At 48.9% G+C, this 19708-nt stretch overlaps 1 protein-coding gene across 20 annotated transcripts in view; it reads right to left on the bottom strand.

Annotated features, from left to right (window-relative positions):
* LOC144148562 (E3 ubiquitin-protein ligase MARCHF8-like) overlaps positions 1–19708 on the bottom strand; it is a 190236-nt gene that overhangs the window by 12615 nt on the left and 157913 nt on the right. For 9 of the 20 annotated variants that reach the window (XM_077680085.1, XM_077680109.1, XM_077680095.1 and 6 more), the window contains one exon: positions 5975–6109. The exons of 10 other annotated variants lie outside the window; for them this stretch is intronic. In XM_077680085.1, the coding sequence (XP_077536211.1) occupies positions 5975–6109 (135 nt within the window). Of the gene's footprint in view, positions 1–5974; positions 6110–16979; positions 16999–19708 lie in introns of those variants that run through there. One more of the 20 variants, XM_077680183.1, reaches the window with a different exon arrangement.

Below are 19708 nucleotides of genomic sequence, written 5' to 3'. Positions count from 1 at the left end.
CCATAATCCTGACTTCATACTGAGTGGTACAGAATGATGAGCAAGGTCCTAGCTCACTGACGTGGGAAAATAAAGCGGGGTGGAAACGAAATCCCACCTCTCCTAAGCAATAATCTGTGACGGTGACGGCTGGCTAGGATGACGATGTCCTACTAGCCTCTCGAGGAGCGGGACCCCTCTCCTACTCTAGAGGGAGTGCATGCTGCCTTATCGTCACGGCTCTGCACCAACCTGCATGCACAGCTCCCCGCTACGGCATTGAGAAGAATGATGCGTATCATCATCATCATGTTCGTATCCGCTGCAGAATGAGAGGCTCCCCCATTAACTTGTCCCGCGCTGTCCGAATCAATTCTCTGCCACCAAATTTTCTTATGTCATTCCTCCACGTAGTTATTAATGTTGAGTGCCCCATTGCACGAAAATCGGGAGTCTACGTGACCCAGCGATGGCGCCAAAAATGGCCGCTGGCCATTTTTGTAAGCTTTAAAAAATGTGAATTTGGATCAAATATTAGAACCCGGGGCCTAAGGAATGCGAGTCCAACACACCCCTACGCCACACCTGATAACTAAAGGTGGACCTAGCGAATGCGTTGTTGCCTTCGACCCAGAAATGTGTGCTAGAGTCGTGCGCCCTATAGGAGTAACTGTCATGATCAATAATTGCACAGGTAGCAAAGCATGTGTACGCTAATAGCGTATATTGAGAGAGCGAGCTAGGGACGAGGTCTCGGAGACGACGCTTATTGTCCTGCTCAGACCTCGGGAGCGCAAGGCCAACTATGATGGTGATGATGATTATTTACAAATGGTAATGGCGATGGGGCGTGAGTACAAGAGATTGGGTGGGAAGCGTACCCCTCGGTGCCCACACTGGCCAGGATAGTGACGGTATCGCTTGCACTGCGTATCACAATAATGGAACGCGATGAATGCTCACAATATTGTCACGAAGCCAAAGTTGTCTTCGAAGAAAACGAGTTTATTGGAGCGAACTTGTGCTCCCCCAACAACTCAAATAATACACAGGCGGCGAGACAGCAGTCTAGAAAGTGACGGGCGTAGGCGAGCGTCGAGAGTCGATTGCCGCGGCGTCTGCTCTGCAGGCTTTTATCTTTCGGCGTCGGCGCGAGTGTTTCTGAAACCGTCGATTTACATCCGGAACATTGTAGATGAAAGAAGATTAGTCTGGGCTAGTGACGTTAGGGCGAAACAGTCTGCTTATCTGAATGAGATAGCCCGTGCGGCATAAAAAAATTCCCGCGCCTTCCCGCGAGGGGAACACGGGTAAATGCAGAGCATTGGGGCCTCAGTACTGGTTGAAGGCAGTGTTGCTTCCATCGCTTCTTCCGTGATGCTGGAGTAGCAGACACGAGTAAACGTGGGAGCGAGCCTCAACCAAGGAAGGAAGGAGCAACGCAGTGACTGAAGCACGAGCGACCGCTAGCGGCTTTATATTTGCAGCGCGCGCAGTAGAGGGAGAGCGGTACGGGGGGGAGAGCGCGCATGCGCAAGCAGCGCACGCTCTTCTACGCCCCACCGCGCTGCTATCACGCACCTGTTACGCCGAGACACGGCCGGACTGGAGGAGCGGCGAGCACGCACTTTCATATGAAAGTGCGCGCCCGCCGCTCCTCCAGCCCGGCCGTGGCCGAGATCGCGACGGAGCGTTCCGGGGGTGACGAGCGAACGGGCTGACTACGACGCATGCGCGCACCTGCTGCGGACGCGGAGCTGTGGACGCCGTCCGACGCAGGAAGAGGCGAGGCTAAGAAATGCTCTGCATTTAAAATAAAGAACGGAAGACGCGCTTCACTTGGGACACAGATAACAGAGCCGGGCGTGGCCGGGCAGTAACAATAACAAGAAAGCGGGAGAGAAGAATAAAATGACGCAAAAAGGAAAAGGATCGCGAACAATGGCAATTAGAGGACGCAATCCCACCAATGGAGACCCACAAGAGTAATTTGAGCCCGCTATTAAAGAACTAGAAAAGCACGTTCACACTAATAGCGTATATGTAGGGTTAACAAGGGTAGTGGCCAAGCCTCTCATTCATAACAGCAGAGAGAAAAAAAGCCATGCAATCTTAAAAAGACGATGCTAATGAGAGGACTGTCTTCTGTTGGTTGGCCGATCCCCTGATTGGGTATGCTCCATAGCTAAAGGCCCAACAACAACTACACAATCGCGCCCCCGGACACGTTTCTGCTATTGGTGCTGCCTGGAGCGCCTACCTCGGCGGCAGCAGTGAAACGTCGTCGCTTGCGGAAGTAAACTTCTTCAGAAGAAGGAGCAAGGAAACACAAAACTGCCGCACGGCTGGCAAAGAGGCAGGCACTCGCTGCAGCTGAAGTCACTGTCAGCGGACAGCACCGCAACCATTACGACTATGAAGCCACCGTCAGCAGACACCACCGCAACCATTACGACTAGAAGATTAAATGCCACTCATATATACATGTTGTGACGAAGAGCTTGGTGCAACAGATAGCATAATCCTGATATACATACAGTAAAGCATAGAAGATGGCATAGTTTGAAATACTATTTTGCCTTCTCCTTACGCATGTGCACAAAATAGCATTCTGTGGTGTAACCGATTCCTCGGAAAGGGTACTGAACATAATTTTTACGAAAGGTTACTGTCTTCACGAGCGCCTCCACTTAGCAGCCTGTCCGCTTGTCGACGTGCCAGCGTGCCGTGGCTTGTAACGGAGGATTGGCAACGGTTAACGTGGGCTCAAAAAAATACGCGACGCAATGCAGTAGGGCATCACAACGGCCTAGAAAGGAATTCCCTATTAAGCAACTGGAGGGCTTAATAGGTCAACGCAGCGGTCAAATCTAACGGGCAACGTGACGGTTTTTTCCACGAAGTGTCGAGAAAAGTAGGTTGCGTTGCAAAGGTCGGTGCGACAGCTGTCGGCAAACTTGAACGGTCGCAACAGGTTGCCGTGATTCCGTACGCGTTTTTTGAGTGTGTTTTGTTTCTTAGCAAGTGCAAAAGCATTCCTTCGGCATAGGTGTCCAATTTGGGTGTGACCTTCTTCAGCACCACCTTGCTCCGTTGCCCTCGTTCCGACCGCCGTCAAAACGTTGTCGAATGGCGGGCACGTACTTAATAAGTAGAGGCCACAAGGCTCGCGGATGTGCATGTCGACACAATGCATGTCGCGCATTGCGCCGTACTTGCATAGACGGCAACGTGGAACCCGTTGCGGTGCTGCACAATGCGGTTGTGGCGGAATGTGAAACGCGTTTTTCTGCCGTGCGAACTAATGTGTGCTCATCTAGCATTACCACGGTTTTCAACATGGCGCAGTGCACGTGGCTGGGTGCTGCCTCGCGGGAGATTCCTCAGATGGCGAGAGCTGGCCTAAGGCGCGCAGTTTGAACCTTAAGAATATAAAGGCATCTTCCTGGTTGGAGTGGGCGCCACTGTCGCTCTCCTGGGAGAGGCCCACGTGAACATCTGGAGACGAAAGCTCGAAGGCCACGCCGCTGACACGTGCGCAGCCAGACGGCGAGCGTTGGAAAGCACCGTAAATAAACACTCGTCGTAACCATTTCACGCCCATATCTTAAGCCATACAAGCGGAAATGTCCCATGCAGCTTTCTTTAGTAGATGCCCGTGTCAAGGCGCGGACCGTTGAATCCACCGGCAACTTAGGCGTTCTCCAGCAGCGCGTTGCAAACAAAATTCCGGAGCACGAGAAATTCATAAAATTCTATCAAGTGCTGCTTTCCAATTTCGTAGAATCTCCACCGAGTTACCGTAGCAAGCCTGGGACGTTTAGTTTACTTTTTTGCCGTTTAGCTGCAAAATATTAAAAACAGTAACGTAGTAGACACTGGTTGTGGCAACGGTATACCTTCCGGAGATGCGTTTTTTTTAACAAGGACACGTTTGAAGTACTACTTGCCAAAAGCACGACTGGAAAATACACGGCCGAAGGAAGGCCGTTTTGAGAGGCGTCTCTAATGTGCCGAGCAGGCTTACGCGAAAAGAGGATGCGCAGGTGCACGCTCAAGTTGCCAGATGTTTTCAGCGGACCAGACTGCTCTAGTTGACTACAGCCCACGAATGCCACTCTTGCTGAGGTATTCACGGCATGATCACGTAGCGAAAACTAAAGGCCACCTCTCAAGAGCTGACAGAGCGATTACCAGCGTTTGAGCGTTTGAGAACAACAATCGTTCGGGCAGCAGCAGCGGCACGAGACGTGGAGAGCAGCAAGCACCCGGAGCGCTCGCGGTGGGGTATTTTTGAGTTCAGACCGCGGCAACTGTCTTAGTAAATGAAACCAAGAAGAAAAAGCTCCGGGTCCACAACGTATGGTCCGCGCTCAGAAGCGCCAAGTATGTGATCAGCAGCCAAAGTCACCGGGGACCTTCCTTCCTCGGTCACCATTAACCCCTCCGCTGAATTAGATCTTGTGGCAATAAAACTTTGTCTCTCCCGCCCTCTCTCCACTACGGCGCGAGCCTCGTAGCGCAGAGGCTGTTTCGTCTCGTGAAACAAATTTAGTTCATGAGCGACAGGGGACGCCAAAACCGAGTGTTACACGCGTGGCCCGAAACACTAAACTTGTCTCGACATTCTGAATATATAAGTACGGTCACTGACCCATGGGCGCCAAGCTCACTCCTATAAACGGCTCGTCGTCAGAGCGACCACCTGTAGACCACCGGAAATTCTTCTGGCGCATGCTCACCCAGCTTACGATGACGATGGCTAAAGGCTTCTCTTTTTAATAGGCCATCTCGCCTGCGTAGGTAATTCACCTACTGCTGGTTATTTTTTAAAACTAAGACGCGTATTTCCTTTTTTATTACGCGCTGAAACTAACTGCGGTTGTGACGGCCCAGTAAACAGCCCTTGACTGCTTTTTAGAGCGAAATTTAAGCTCTACTAACCCATGTTTCGCAAGCTTATTCATCGCGTCGCAATGACATTGAGCCACCGGAGCGCAAGTGTGGCATGTGTGACGTCACGCCATGTGATCCGCTGCGGAGAAGCGTCGAAGTTGCGCTTACTCAGAGCCTCACCGCTGCGCTACCACGTGACTAGGCGAGGGTTTAACGGCTGCTTTTGCCGGCGCGCTTGGTGGCCCAGTATTGCTCCAGCGCAAGCGACAGGCTGAATCCAATCAAAATCAAGCCAAACAGCCCTTTCGCTCGTGGTAACTAGGTTTACACGTGTTAAACCTGCCCCATTTTTTTTCATCAAGACATTCAAGCGACAGGCTGAATCCAATCAAATCAAGCCAAACAGCCCTTTCGCTCGTGGTAACTAGGTTTACACGTGTTAAACCTGCCCCATTTTTTTTCCTCAAGACATTCAAGCGACAGGCTGAATCCAATCAAAATCAAGCCAAACAGCCCTTTCGCTCGTGGTAACTAGGTTTACACGTGTTAAACCTGCCCCATTGTTTTTTCATTAAGACATTCATCGTTTTTTGCCAATCTCCACAGCAGAGCAATTAATTTTTCCATTCCTTGTAAAACTCAGTGCTTAAGACTTATACCTCCATTTTGAACTGACTTGATACTTCAGCATTCCATTACGATATGTTAGATTGTTTCGGTATCTTTCCCGCAGCATACACAAACTTCGTACGGTTGCGAATATTTACTCGTATAGCCCCTTTGTTCCCGAGCGGCGAGCTCGGGCGTTAAAAGCAACGCCCTCATTTGGTGCTGCTGCTGATTTCTTGTTTGCTTGTTTTACAGAAACCCCTTTAATTTCTTCGTCTCCACACTTTTCGCCCACTTAACCTTTCAGTTTAATTTTGACTCCCCTGCCAGTCCGTATATGCACCTCCAGTTTTCTCTTTTTTCGTCAGCTTCCTCGTCCCCTGAGTGTTTACGCTTCTAAAGTGCAGGTACCTGTGCATTCTCCTTTCCCATTCCTTATCACCCAAGTTTCTAATACCTCCACCAAACGCGCCAATTTAAATGCACTTACGGCGAGTGTACTCGCTTGAAATGCCACTCGGGCATAGTCAGGCGACAAGCGCGAATGACGCTCGCCAAAGAGCGCACTCGGAAGAGAGTGTGTTCCAAGAACCATCTTTACTCCGGCCGGCTCGTCAACAGGGGTCTGAATATTGTGAAAAATAACACAAACAAGCAAATTAATGTTACTGGTTAATACATTTATTGCTACTATATTTGACAAAAAGGGGAATAGGGACGAAAAACAAGAAAACAGTATGGCGCCCAACGACTTTATCAGTCAGAATGGTGCGTTGCTATAAAGTTTGGCGGCCATTCTCGGCAACGTTCGCGCAGGTGGTTTGTCGTAGCTTTGTGGTTATGTTTCGGATTCTGCTTTTTGTTTTGTGATCCACGCTCTTTGATTACTTTATTTATGTTTACGCTGACGCAATTCGCCTCGCAGTGAACAGCAGACAGGAGATGACTGCCGCTATACACTCACCGTCCAGAACACGTTATTAAATCAGTGTTGTACACGTTCCCCTGAAACAGGAACGAAAGCTCGTTCCTCGTTCCTTCCCAATTTTGAAACGAGTTCCCGTTACAAGTTCCTTTACTGCGAAAGGAACGCGTTCCAGTTCCACTTCGAACATTGGAACGTGTCGTTACATTAACGTTACATTTCATTTTTTTTAAATTAAAGTGTGGTGTCAGATAATACCGAGGCAAAATAAAGTATGAAATTTGAAACTCACACCAAACTACGCATATTATACGAATATGAACACCGCCGCCAGCACATGACCTGGAGATGAAAAGAATCCAAAGAAACGCTCCTAGCGGTTGCCGGCTGGGAGCTCGGGGTTGTAACCCAGGGATGCCCGGATACTGCGGCCCGTCTTGGTGGTATAGAGGCGCTCCATTTGCGAGGTGAGCTGCGCCTCGGATATTTCCTCTAGGGTGTTATGGACACTGAGCTGCAGGAGCCGAGCCGTACTTGTGGTCTCCGTATCCGCGTGGACCCATCCCGAAAAACATGCATCCTGAGTGCAACCAAGAACGGCGGTCGGCGCGGGCCAAGTCCCTCACCGAGCAACACGCCCAAGACCCCAACGCCCGATACGTAGACGCATCGGAATACCAACGGGAAGGCTTTGCGGCAGTCGTCGTTGCGGCGGCTACCGGCCCCAAGACAACGGCAGTGAGCGTGCAGTGCACAGACGCCACAGACGCCGAGGAGGTTGCCATCGCTCTGGCTATCTCCGAGACGGAGTGTCGCACCGTGCTCAGCGACTCGAGGAACGCCGTGCGCAACTTTGCAAAGGGGTGGGTGTGCGCGCCGGCGGCCGCCATCGTCGGCAAGCTCAAGCTCCAAGACCGAGGCAGCACCATCCGTATCAAATGGTTCCCGGCTCACGCGGGCGAGTGTGCATCCTCACCGAATCTCAACGAGACGGCCCATTCGTCGGCGCAAGCGCTTACCCTCCGATTTCCCGAGAGTGACCGTTCCGTGTGGTGGTTCGAAACCAAACACAGTTATGGCGAAGTGACTAAGTCTTATCGCCTAGCTCGGCGGACAATGCCGCCTCCCCACCCGGCACTCCGTCGGGATGAGGCCGTCATCCTAAGGCAGCTACAGACCGGGTCACTCCCCGCCACGGCAGTTCTACACGTGTTTCGCCCAGAACTCTATCAGAGTGGTGTGTGCAGTGTTTGTGCAGTGGATCCGGCGGACCAATGGCACATCATGTGGGACTGTGCCAGATTTCCGAACGAAGCTACCTCCAGGACATACCCGCCCGAACTTCAAAGTGCAGTGCTGTGTACAGACAAGGACACTCAACTATGGGCCGTCCAGCAGGCTCGGGGTGCGCTCGAAAAGCACAAGCCTCACGACCCGCCACAAACGGACCGAACTGGGGCATTGCAGAGTAGGGCATAACCCCGGGTCGACGCTTGGCCAACGTCACGACGCTTGAAACCGTCGGTTGCCGCCATTTAATAAAGTTACTCCTATCCTATCCTAAACGCTGCTAGATAGGTGTAGCACGCCTCCGAATGTCAGTGAGCGCCGGACAAACTCCAGACATGTCTAACTGCGATTTTGGTGCTCGTCTATTATGCGTGCAACACATGTGGCACTTTCTACTTCGGTCTTACAAATGCGCAGTAAGGTTACTGCGCTTCAGATATGCAAATAAAAAGTTACTTGCAGGAACATAATTAAATTTCTTGCATAGGAAACTGTGTCGAAAGGAACAATACGTAGGCGTTTAATGAATGGTTATTACAATATTGCAGGTTATTTAATATGCCTTACATGCCCCGTGCAGGGAATCGAGCAAGGGGGTTACAAAAGTGAAGCTGTGCGGATCATACAGCAGAAATTTGCCAGTAACAAAACACAACAGAACAAGTAATGGCTACAAGGCTCACAATACAAGTTCAAGTCAAGAAAAAGAAGAAAAATAAAAGTTAGCAGCGTAGGCACACGTGAAATCTACGCTTAACAATTACAAAGTATACCGAGCACAATCAGGGTAGTAGATAAAGTAAACAACCAAAAATAGAAATAGAAATAGAAATGATTAGAAATACGCATAAGGGAAAAGCACAGGAAATAACGCGGAGCATAATCACGCGCGTAAAAAAACATTTACACTATAAAAATCAAAGCACAGGTTGAAACCAATCAACTAAAGTAACTCTGAACGCTGGCCGTCCACGTTCCGGCAGCCTGTCTCAGGTATTGTCCATACGGCACGCGACGAAATTATGCCCAACAATGACGAAATTCCTGTCCTTTGTCAACACGGCGCGTGCAATACAAAAGGTCCTGCAACTCCCGTTGACCATTCCCGTCGACCCACAGACCACGCCGTGATGAAATGCATGCGTACTTTGTAACTTTGAGCAGTACAGCATTCCGAGACAAGGCGGCGCGCCCAGCCCTATTCATAGCCGGTGAGACTTCGAATGACCTCACAGCGAGCGCAACTCCCCCGTCGGCACCCCACGCCAGACAGTTTCGGGCCCTTTTCACCCACCTACCTCCCTCCCCTCAAAACCTCATAGCATAGCATAGCATAGCAACGCACCCGCACCTGACGCGCACTAATGTGGTAATTACCCCTGACAATATACGGATACGGTGGTTTCACAAGGAACCTGCAGCGCCGCTCGGACTTAGACAACCTTTCCCCGGCAGGGAACAATTCTGTCGGCCAGACGCGCATCCTGGCCTTTCCAGAGAAACGATGGAAGGTGAAAAGCATTCTCGCGGCTGCGCTATTCACCCGTTGAACGCCGCGTAAGCTCAGCAACCATGAAAGCAAGCACAAGCTGCGGCCCGCTGCTCGGTTATTCTTCTGCCTTTGACGTTCGAGAAAGCACGTTCCGCTGAAGGGAGCGGGCAAACTCGCCAGCTTGTAGGAAGAGAAACACAGTAGCGACTTGTGGATTTTTGTACTCGAGCCTTGGCATCAAAACAGCCGAATCCTAGCAATGTAACGTCTGCAGAAGGAACACCGTTCCTGCCGTTCCTCCATAAACCTAACGAGTTACCGTTACAGTTTCACCCACCCTTAATGGAACGGTGGCGTTCCTCCGTTCCTTCAAAAAGGAACTAGTTCCAGGAACACCGTTCCTTGGAACGCCCTTCTGTAAAACACTAGTATTAACCCGGGCGAAGCGTCCATTGCTGTGCTGTGTGTGCTGTGAGATGTCGAACTTTTTCTTTGTGTTAACTCTTTTTTTTCCCATTTTCTTGCCCTATATATATGAAACAACGTTGTGTGAAGCACGGACTGTGGTAGTGTTCAGCCCGTGTTCCTTGTGTGCGCTTGTGTTTAAAAATAGCAGTGAGCACGGAGAACAGAAACTCATACACGGAACTCGTAGGACCGCACAACGTGAATAGGAGACAAAACCAGTCTCAAGTTGGGGTACATCACACGCTGTATCTGGGAGAACCAAGTGCTACACTAAAGTCTATAACCTCGTGGCTTGGCGGCTTCGTTAATGCTGTGGCTTGGTGCTCGAATGTCTCATTTCATGATATAGGTTGCGAAACCCCACAGGCATACTACACAAAGTGGCTGTGTGAACGGGAATTCGCTCAAGTTTGGCAGCTCGTATTCGAGCCAGCGTTCATGCGATTTGTCCTGCAAGTCAACATTGGTCTTCGGTGTCCCTTGGTGTGGCTAAGCAGGAGATTCACGCTCATTTTAACAGCGAAGCTGTTTAGCAAATCGTAATTTTTCGTACCAGCAGTTAAAAATACCAAGAAATTGCCGAGCGCGCGCACATGAGCGCGGGCCTCACGTTGACCGCCAGGAAGTTAACAAAACCAAGAAAACACCTAGCGCTCGCGTGTGCGTGCCTCGTTGAGACTACCCAGCACCCCCGGCGCGCGTTCGTCAAGCCAAGCATACCCCCTTAAAGAGATTAGCCATGATTGGACAAAAAAACTCAAGCGTTTGCCGTAATCGTGGCAACACTTGCTCGGAACGAGAAATACAAGTCATGGCGTAGGCCCCTCCAAGGTGTTGTCCAATGATTATCCCCTAAAAGAGAGAGAGAGAGAGAGAGAGAGAGAGAGAGAGAGAGAGAGAGAGAGAGAGAGAGAGAGAGAGAGAGAGAGAGAGAGAGAGAGAGAGAGAGAGAGAGAGAGAGAGAGAGAGAGAGAGAGAGAAGCTCACACTTACAGCACCAATGATTGAGTAAAGGTCGTTGTGGCAGAAAAGAAGCAAATCGGCTGGAATCGTGGACTTACATACCTAAACGTATCTACACATAGTCCCCGCGTATACCCATGCACTAAAGGAGATTGGCCAATGACAATGACAGCTGCCGTCAGAACTTCACGGCCGATTCACAACTTCCCCCCTTTGACTGCCTCGTCAAGATACCAACCCACTACACTATACTGACATACCCACTCGAGGAAATTGGCCAGTCAAGGCTATCGCCCATAACGTAAGAATTCAAGGGTATCCCTGAATTTCTTTTGTTTACCCGGTGAATGCTTTGTGCTTCATTACAGCCGTGTTTTGCAGCCCTTTTTTCTTAACACGTTCTTCATGGGCATATGGGTAGCGTACATTCTTTCGTTCAGTCATACCTATTAAATATATATGAGTACCATCATGGGCGTCCGGAAGGGGGGGGCAAGGGGGGGCAGCTGCCACCCCTTGGAAATTCGGATATGTTTATGCACGACAAAAAAGCTGCACAGCTTGGTTGGCCCATAAATAACTTTGCTCTGAAGGACGGAAGAGAGGCGAGAACGACACCGACGTTCTCTCCTTTGTCCCTTCTTTTAGCGCAAAGTTTTTTAAATTGTGTAAGTGAACCAACTAGCGCGACAATCCACGCAACTCAAATGATTAGCACACTCAGAACGACACCGACGTTCTCTCCTTTGTCCCGTCTTTTAGCGCAGTTTTTTTAATTGTGTAAGTGAACCAACTAGCGCGACAATCCACGCAACTCAAATGATTAGCACACTCAGGTTTTGCGTATCCGTATGGAACGCCCTTCAGGACTGCGGACAACATTGCACCGTTAGACACGACTAACATCGACGGTCATGTGAACACAGTGAAACAGACTGTCTGTGCTGGCTATTGAAGATAGCGAACAATTCTGAAAGGTTTGACGTTTTTTTTTTTGTTTTTTTTTTCTAAACTCTAAATCTTATTAGATCTAGATCTAGATCTAGATCCAGTCTTACCGCAAGAACTTCAGTTTTCGGACAACCTTTCAGCTATCTTCACCGCTACACCTAGTAGGGAGAGTGTAACATCCTCCCGTGCCGTCCCATCACCTTGTACACCCCTTTCCTTCGAAATTGCGAAATGCCGGCACCACCCAAGCCCCGAAACAAAACCTATAAATCAGCCCCTCAAAACGCTTGTATGCCTGGACTGCATTGAAAGCCAGGGAGGCGAGTAGTATCTTTGATTTGATTGATTGTATGGTTTAACGCGCCGACGCAACGCAGGCGAGGAGGCGCGCCGTAGTGGAGGGCTCCGGATTAATTTTGACCACCTGGGGATCTTTAGCGTGCGCCGAAATCTCGTACACACGGGCGTTTTTGCTTTTCGCCTCCATCAGAAAAGCCGCCGCCGCCGCGGCCGGGAATCGAACCCGCGACCTCGTGCTCAGCAGCGCAACGAGTAGTATCTTTATTGCTTGAGCCATTTCAACAGACTTCATAAATGTCATCTCGCAATTTGCCCATAAAAATCCGAGGCGTCTGCAGCTGCTATTCAAGGAAGATTGACGGAGTGCAGTTCTATGTATGTGGATGTATTGTACTGTGTACTGGTGATCAGTTGGCGTGAGTCAAGAACCCTCACGCAGCGAGACTGGCCACTCTTCTTTACAAAGTGACAGTAACTTTTCGCATTTTTTGTTAACTTTATTTCTTTGTTCGGTAATAAAATCCAATGTATATCCTCCAAGTCTGGTTCTAATTCGCTGTTTGTACTTTTTGTAACCACAAATAGCGCCTTTTTGGTGCTATCCAACCGTACCCCCTGCCCCCCCCCCGCTAATGGATGCCCCCCCTTGCAAAAAGTTCTGCGGACGCCCTTGAGTACCATATACACTGATTCATAAATGGTATAGCTTTTTTGATCAATCAATACTGCCGCAGAATTGGCTTCACCGTTATACAGCATAAACTCCGATTCCTGTGTGCTAAAATTTAGGCCCAGATATGTTGCTTATGCAAGTGTCTGTGAACCTTCCGCATTATCCGATAGCAATACCGGCCATGACGACTGCGTACATCTGTTCTGGAATTCGCTGGTCAACCATCTGTCCACTGCTTCGATAAGATACAAGTCAAAGCCAATTTTGCTCTTTCCAATCGTCTTTCCATTCGCCTAACGGAAAAAGTGAACAATGGTGATGAGATATCTGTTTCAACCCTCCATGAATGTGCGCAGGCTCTGCGCCTCTGCGTCCTTCTCATGCAAATTTGAACCTTATTATCTACATATATTACCTTGAGCAGCCACACAAAGTCTACATCAATATCACATTGCCTCAGAATATGCCGCAGGAAATCTTTCTCAATAGTGTCATAAACTGCCTGTATATCTAGAATCATAAGTCATATGGTCCCCCCTGGGCTGCCGAAATCTCTACGCACTGACTCAACGCAAAGAAAATATTGTCTTCTAAGCGCCTGCCTGGCGGAAATCTGTTTTATAGTTTTCCCAATTCATTCACTTCAACACCCCCGCTTTGAACTTGCATAGCAAGCCTATATAGCCCTGACGTCATGTAAGCGGCGGGTATGAACTCACCCAAACTCACCTCTATTGCTTTAAATCATTAGATTTATCCTGCTTTCGCACCACTGCGGCGGAATTTTTTTGTTTGGATTTTATAGCCTTACAGCACTAATCAAGTGCAGCTCGTACGTTGGACCCAACTGTTCTATACGCGCTATTCCGATTCCGTCCGGTCCTGTTGCCTTGTTTTTAGGTGAATTTTATCTGCCCGTTTTCAATTCAAAGTTTCTATACTAAAGGTTTTATCTATGGTACTATCCCCTGCTAACTCTGCATGAGCTGGAAAGGCCTTAACCGTTTCGCCGAGCGTACACTAGTGATAACTCATAGTACTCTGAAGTGCAAGCTGTCCCGCAGGAATATGTTACCGTTATCATCCTGTAACCGATTTCGCACTTCTTGAGTCGTTCCCCATGCCTTTACATGAATCCGTATTTTTTCGCTACATCGTTACCTCATTTTAAATTTCCCTCGTACTAGTTTTTGCACTTCCAATTTTTTTATCGGTACCCAGTTCGCTTCAACTGCAGCATCCCAATTTTCAAGCTTCTATGAGTGCTCTAGACGCCTATTGACGTCCTCATAAATAGTTTAATTTCCTGAATCCACCAGCTAGCTTCGCGATTCTTTTTCCCCGCCAACGGTTTTTATACCTTGTTTTGCTAATTTCTTTTTCCATGCAATCCACCGGTTAGTCAAAATCCCATGCTGAGGCTGTCGTGGCAGGCCATAAAATCAGGTTTCCTGCCCCACACGAGCCACTGTCTTGTTCCCCCTGCGGAGAGCCAATTTCGCACCCCTCTCATGACCCGCGGCGCGCTGTCGTGAGGAGGAAACGCGCAGAACTTCTTCGCATGCATAACGCATCTTGGGAGGCGAATTCGCTGTCGTGATGGCAAACTCTGCAGTGGTAAGGCACTGCCGACTTTGTTTTGCGAAGTGTCAAACAACCGCAACAGCCTACTTTACAACTATGAGAAGGATGTCGTCTGCACAGGATGTATGTGCCAACTGTGAGCTCGGAGGTGGCTGGTTTTGCAAGACACGTCAAAAAAGAATCCCTCCCAGCGACAAACAGCCAAGAGAACGGGCCATCTTGAAGGACTTGCAGCGCTGCAGTTTCGCAGCCGTCCGCTCCACGACTGAAACGTAGAAAAAACTGTACGAAACGGACGTTGCGTAATTTTGCAGTTTGACTTTATTGAAAATCGAGTGCGGTGAGGATAGCGAGTACTTGTTCGGGGTTCGCAGAAAGAGAAGGCGTGGTGCGTTTAGGTTACGGTTTGGCGTCTCTGGTTTTTATTTTTCGCGAATTCGGTATGCTCTAAGGAAATTTTCCTGAAAATTAGTTATTTTTATATGCAGCTAGCACTAGTTGGAAGTGGGCTAGTCCACCACAGTGTCCAAATTAACGCGATTGGAAACAATTAAAAATTCTTGTGCATTGCTGCTCGCGCACCTGCCCACTCCAATCCCCCTTTCCCCCACCCTTTTTTTCACTGCCCTCCAACTTTTTCGCAAAGGCTTTGCCATAAGACCTAGACGGCTTAGTGAGCGTCTGTAATGACTCCGCAAAGTCTAGAAAAGCATTAATAACACGCTTGCTGATGCAGCGCTCGACATTTCTAGCCTTAAAATCAGCTCCCAGGCGCACCACACGAAGGCAACAAAAATAGCAAAAAAGTGCGGTCTCAGTTTCCGCACGGGAATCAACACCACGCTTTGTCACACAACTCGTTGCTGCGTAATGCAAAATAAAAAGCCGTGCCCAGACTCCCCTGTAGCGGCAACCTAATAGCATGTTTAGTCACGAGTGAAAAGAATTAGGCCTAAATCACAGTATCTCAGATATGCAGCATAGTACAGCTGAGATACCATGGAAGGGGGGGGGGGCGGTGGCGCCCGAATAACGTACGTTTGGCAGCTTTGGCTAAGTCGCCTGTTCGCTTGGCGCGCGGTTGCCGCCGCAAGCGGAGCGCCTGCCACGGTGGGGAACAGGGACTTGGCGGTCACTTCTCAGGTCCGATTTGCCAGGAGTGTATTGAACAAGCATGCAGCCATATCCGCGCCCGTGAGAGAAAGTAAATACGCCTGCACCGAGACGCTATTCTCGCCCTGTACCAGCCAAGCGCCGAAAGCAGAAAACAAGGCCCCGACACCGGTATTGACGAATAGCGCTCGTTACCCTGCTCCAAGTACACAGTCTCACCGGAGAGATCTCGAAAAAGGCAGGTCCATTTCGAAATTGGCCCGTCTATCTTACAGAGAAGCTGCATACCGCTAGCCACCAACGGTTCGCTCCAGGCCACAGTAGGCAGGTGATCAGCGGCAAAACCAACTTTCTTGCGAATGCTCTGTAGCTCTCAATCTAATGTAGGTATCCTGGAAGAAATCATACTGCAATTGGCGGCTAACACAACTCTGACATTACGTCGAGTTTAATTTGCTTGCCATCATTAGTAAGTTAACCGCGGAATTAACTTACCAATACGTGAGCTTCTATTGGAGGAGTTTGGTTACAGAAAACGGCTGTAATGCGTGTTTTGTCGGAACTATAGTAAAACAAATTATACAACGTTGGACTGCTCAAATCGCTACATAACCGTGGGACGTTTTACTTCAAGACGCATCATGAATAGCTATCAGTCGCATGTTTAACACAAATAACATGAAGCTGCCGCTCCTATGAGCCATTCCAGAGGCATCACAAACCCACTGTAGGACGAACAGCTCCGTGCTTTCCTGCTAGAATAAATCTTTAGACCCTCCAAATTTCATCAGGATAATTGAGAAGTATGCTATATTGCAAATTACCTACAATCGTGTTTTTTTTTCGTCTCGTTGGGATGCTTGCCGGTCAATCGTGTTTTCCGTCGTGCACCCGTTTGTCTTCGCTGTCCGACCACGTTCTTACCGTGGATTGCGGCCATTTTTTTTCTTTCGCAGGACCTCCGTCTGACACCCTGACACTTGATCGTGCCCGACATTTCCACGTTGCTTTCACGTCCTTTCGCAACTCCCACTGTATACACGAACCGTTCTTTCTAGCTACAACGCCGGTATGCTGTTTCATGCATAGCGCATAGCGTTAACACATAGGAAAGCTGATGAGCTGCTGGTAATGCAAATACAGCAGTTTTGGAGCCACAAGTCCTACACGACGTAAAAACAGTCTACAAATTTCCTTGTAGAACACCATTGGGCGTGGGAGGGTTGCATATAAAGACAGTTGAAGTGCCAGCAACGCCAAGAAAGTGCTGGCGTCAGCGATCATTGATACGATAATGAAAATGCTGTATACAGTTTCTCAGGAGCATTAATTGAATAAACAGTAGAAAGCAGCTGAAGCTGACGACTTGAATGAGGAATGCATGGTAAAAAGTAAAAAAAAAATACAGCGGAGTCAATAAAAGACGTGGCCTGATATGCGCGTCAGCACTCCCGCATCTGCATGAAATTTCAGCGATAAGGACACATGGTTAAATCCCGCATACGGTTGTATTCTTCTACGCCAACGGAATATTTTTGGGCAGGATAAACAAAACAAAACAAAAGACTACCACATCCTTCTACTGGCTAAGTTGAACTTCGTTTTACCGAGGGTCGGAATAAAAAAACTCAAAGCCCTTCCATTCTGCGATGATGGAAGCCATCGATGCTGTAAGCTAGGGTGGGTTTTGCTATAGTGAATCGGTGCTACAGGACAAAATATCGTTAATGGCTCACGTATACAGGCAACTGAAGCTGGCGAGTTGCTCTTCATCCGGGAGGGGTTCGCAGCTACTCGACGAAATGGAACTTGAGGCGGCAAAAGCGGCGGCTGCACGTTGTGCTGGTAGCGGCTTTCTCTAGTTTTCACGGCCATTCACGCTTCTATGCAAACTAACGCTCCTTTACTTCCAGCTCTTCCTCCGAGCGAACGATACGCATCGGTCCCATAACTGCTGATAACGGCGCCAGCGCCGTTATAAGCAGACTGCGCAACTTTTGCAATAGGCATCGGTGGTGGCGAGGGTTATAAAACCTGTGAAAGAGGCGTCGGCGGTGGCAAGGAGGAGCGGAGAAACGGTGCCGGGTAAAACGGCTTTATCGGAATGAGAACTGTGGCGGTTATATGTAATATACAGCTTCGCGGTAAAAAAAAAACACCCCATTCTGATGTAGGCCAAAATACGGTACCAGGAACGTGAGCTTGTTCGAAATATTTCTATACCAAAAGATACGACCAGAGGAAACGTTTCTTTGGAAAAGCGGTTACTGATATTTTTTTACCTTAACGGCTATCACGCGCGTCTTTATCGGCGGCCGACTGTAGCCGGGACAGCCTTTCAGTGCAGTCGCCGTGCACTAGACTAAGGAACTGCACGTAGCGAGTAAGCGGTGAGGTTTGCGCATACATCGCGCAGGCACAACAGAAGTTACAACAGCTAAGAAGCTGGGAGCACATTGAGGAAGGCGGACGCCTTGGTGATAGCAGCTTCATCGGTTGCACTATTTAGCAGTGGCACAACAAAATGTTTCAAGGGGCACTTAAGTCTGCTCACGTGTTTGAAGGCGAAAGCCTGGTGATACTTATGAGCTACTTCTTTGCGGGTGCATGCTATTGGCGTCTCTTTCTTCGTTTTCGTTTCGTTGTCTTTTGGCGGGAATTACTTCGACAGGATTCTTTAGCGCTACACCGTGTTTGCGTCTCTTTCTTCGTTTTCGTTTGTTTGACTGATGGCGCCAGTTACGTCGGAAAGCATACTGGCCACGTAGAATCAGAGTTCTGCGCGGCTGGTGTGCACCTATTCCACTCACGTGTCATCCCTTGAGGTGTCGCGCGGAACGCACTATTCTATAACCTTTACGTTTCAAATTCGCAGTTTTGCGAATTTTGTGAAGCGGGCAGATTAGCCCATCAAAGCTACCCATTCCTGGCCAATCTGCCATGTGGTATGTGCCCTGAAGAAAGGAACTGCAACTGCAATAACTTTTGTTCCACCGCTGGCAGCGTGCGGAAATAGAGCAGTAGCACCGGGCCCGTATTCTGAAGACCTGGGTTCAAATGCCATGCGAACTCAAATGTGCTTTATATTTGCTCTTTACAGCGGCGGCCATTTTCTTTACCTGACAAGGATGGTTGTTCGTACAATGGGCACTCATTGCTTTCGCCGTAATTTCCGTGTGTGTGTGTGTGTGTGCATGGGGGGAAAGGGGTGGGGGTGGAGGCGGGCATCTGGTCGGCTCCGAACAGATGTTAATGTCTCTACAAACGCGCTAACCCAGTATAGCAACCTGCGGGGTAAGCGAAAACGCGCCGTTGGAGCCCGTGTGCACGGTAGAGCCAGCTTCCCGATCAGAATTAAGCGGTAGGAAAGGTTCCATATACTACGAACGTCAGACAATTTTAAAGTGAAAGCTTTCTTAGTGATACCGACGGCGTCCTGTCAAAAAGCTAATGCATTCCCCCACAGACCAGTTGGTCGACCGAAAAGCTCTGGTAAGATCTCCGGACACACGACGCGTGCGTGAAAGCGGGCTTCCATTGTGTCAAAACGGTTATTTGAAAATCGCGAGAAAGGAACGGTTCTAGATAAGACAATGCACGCATCGATCATAATGATGATTACGAGGTTTAACGCGCCGACGCTACACGTACAGGCGATGGGGCGCGCCGTAGTGGAGGGCTCCGGATTAATTTTGACCACCTGGGGATCTTTAAGTGCGCCGAAATTTATCAGTCATGAAGAAGAACTACAATAGTATACCTTTATCGCATAAGCAAGGTATCGGCATAAGTTTAGTTCGCTCGCAGATGTGTTTACTTAGTGCGCGAAAAATCGTCGCATGGGTTCGTTCTTCGTTTGCGATTTCGATCTCTGAAAGTTTAAAGATCGATTGGACGCACTGCCAGCGAAAGTTGGGAGCACTTTTGAAGCAGTTTTGATGTTAGAAATCTTTCGCTCTTCTCTCAACTTTCTTTAGGAAGGGGTGGTAAATTAAAGAAAAATACAAACAGGACGTTTCTTCCATGCTTTCATGCTGTAATTTTACAGCATTAAGAAAGTTTTTAGACAGTAGCGGATGCGGGTGACGGGTCTTAAATTCTTCCGCGTTCTTTTCTTTCTCGTGAATTCGTGTTCTAAAATAAATACGCGTTGCATTTATTTCACCGCAACTAAGTTTATTTGTAGGGCGATTTTGTGAAGACCGAAATGAAAGAAAGGCCGAAGTAGTGGGACTGGGTTTCTGCCCCGTTCGGTGTGCACAGTAGCGGTCTTAACTAAGGCGACCGAACGACACAGTAAGAACCAATGAACACTGGGCAATATCAGTCTTTTGCACGCACACACAAATACGCGGATAATGCGTTAAGATAAACGGCAAGATCCTTCATGCCCAAGTTGTATGTATCGGACCTCGTCTCTAACGTTTCCGCACAAAAACAGAGCCGGTGTGGCCGACCCACATAT

The sequence above is a fragment of the Haemaphysalis longicornis genome, unplaced genomic scaffold, assembly GCF_048455015.1.
Source record: "Haemaphysalis longicornis isolate Haplotype H1 unplaced genomic scaffold, Haemaphysalis longicornis Haplotype H1 scaffold_1, whole genome shotgun sequence".
Classification (NCBI taxonomy): Eukaryota; Metazoa; Arthropoda; class Arachnida; order Ixodida; family Ixodidae; genus Haemaphysalis; species Haemaphysalis longicornis.
The sequence above is the reverse complement of the archived record's forward strand: the minus strand, read 5'-3'. Positions and strand labels throughout refer to the sequence as shown.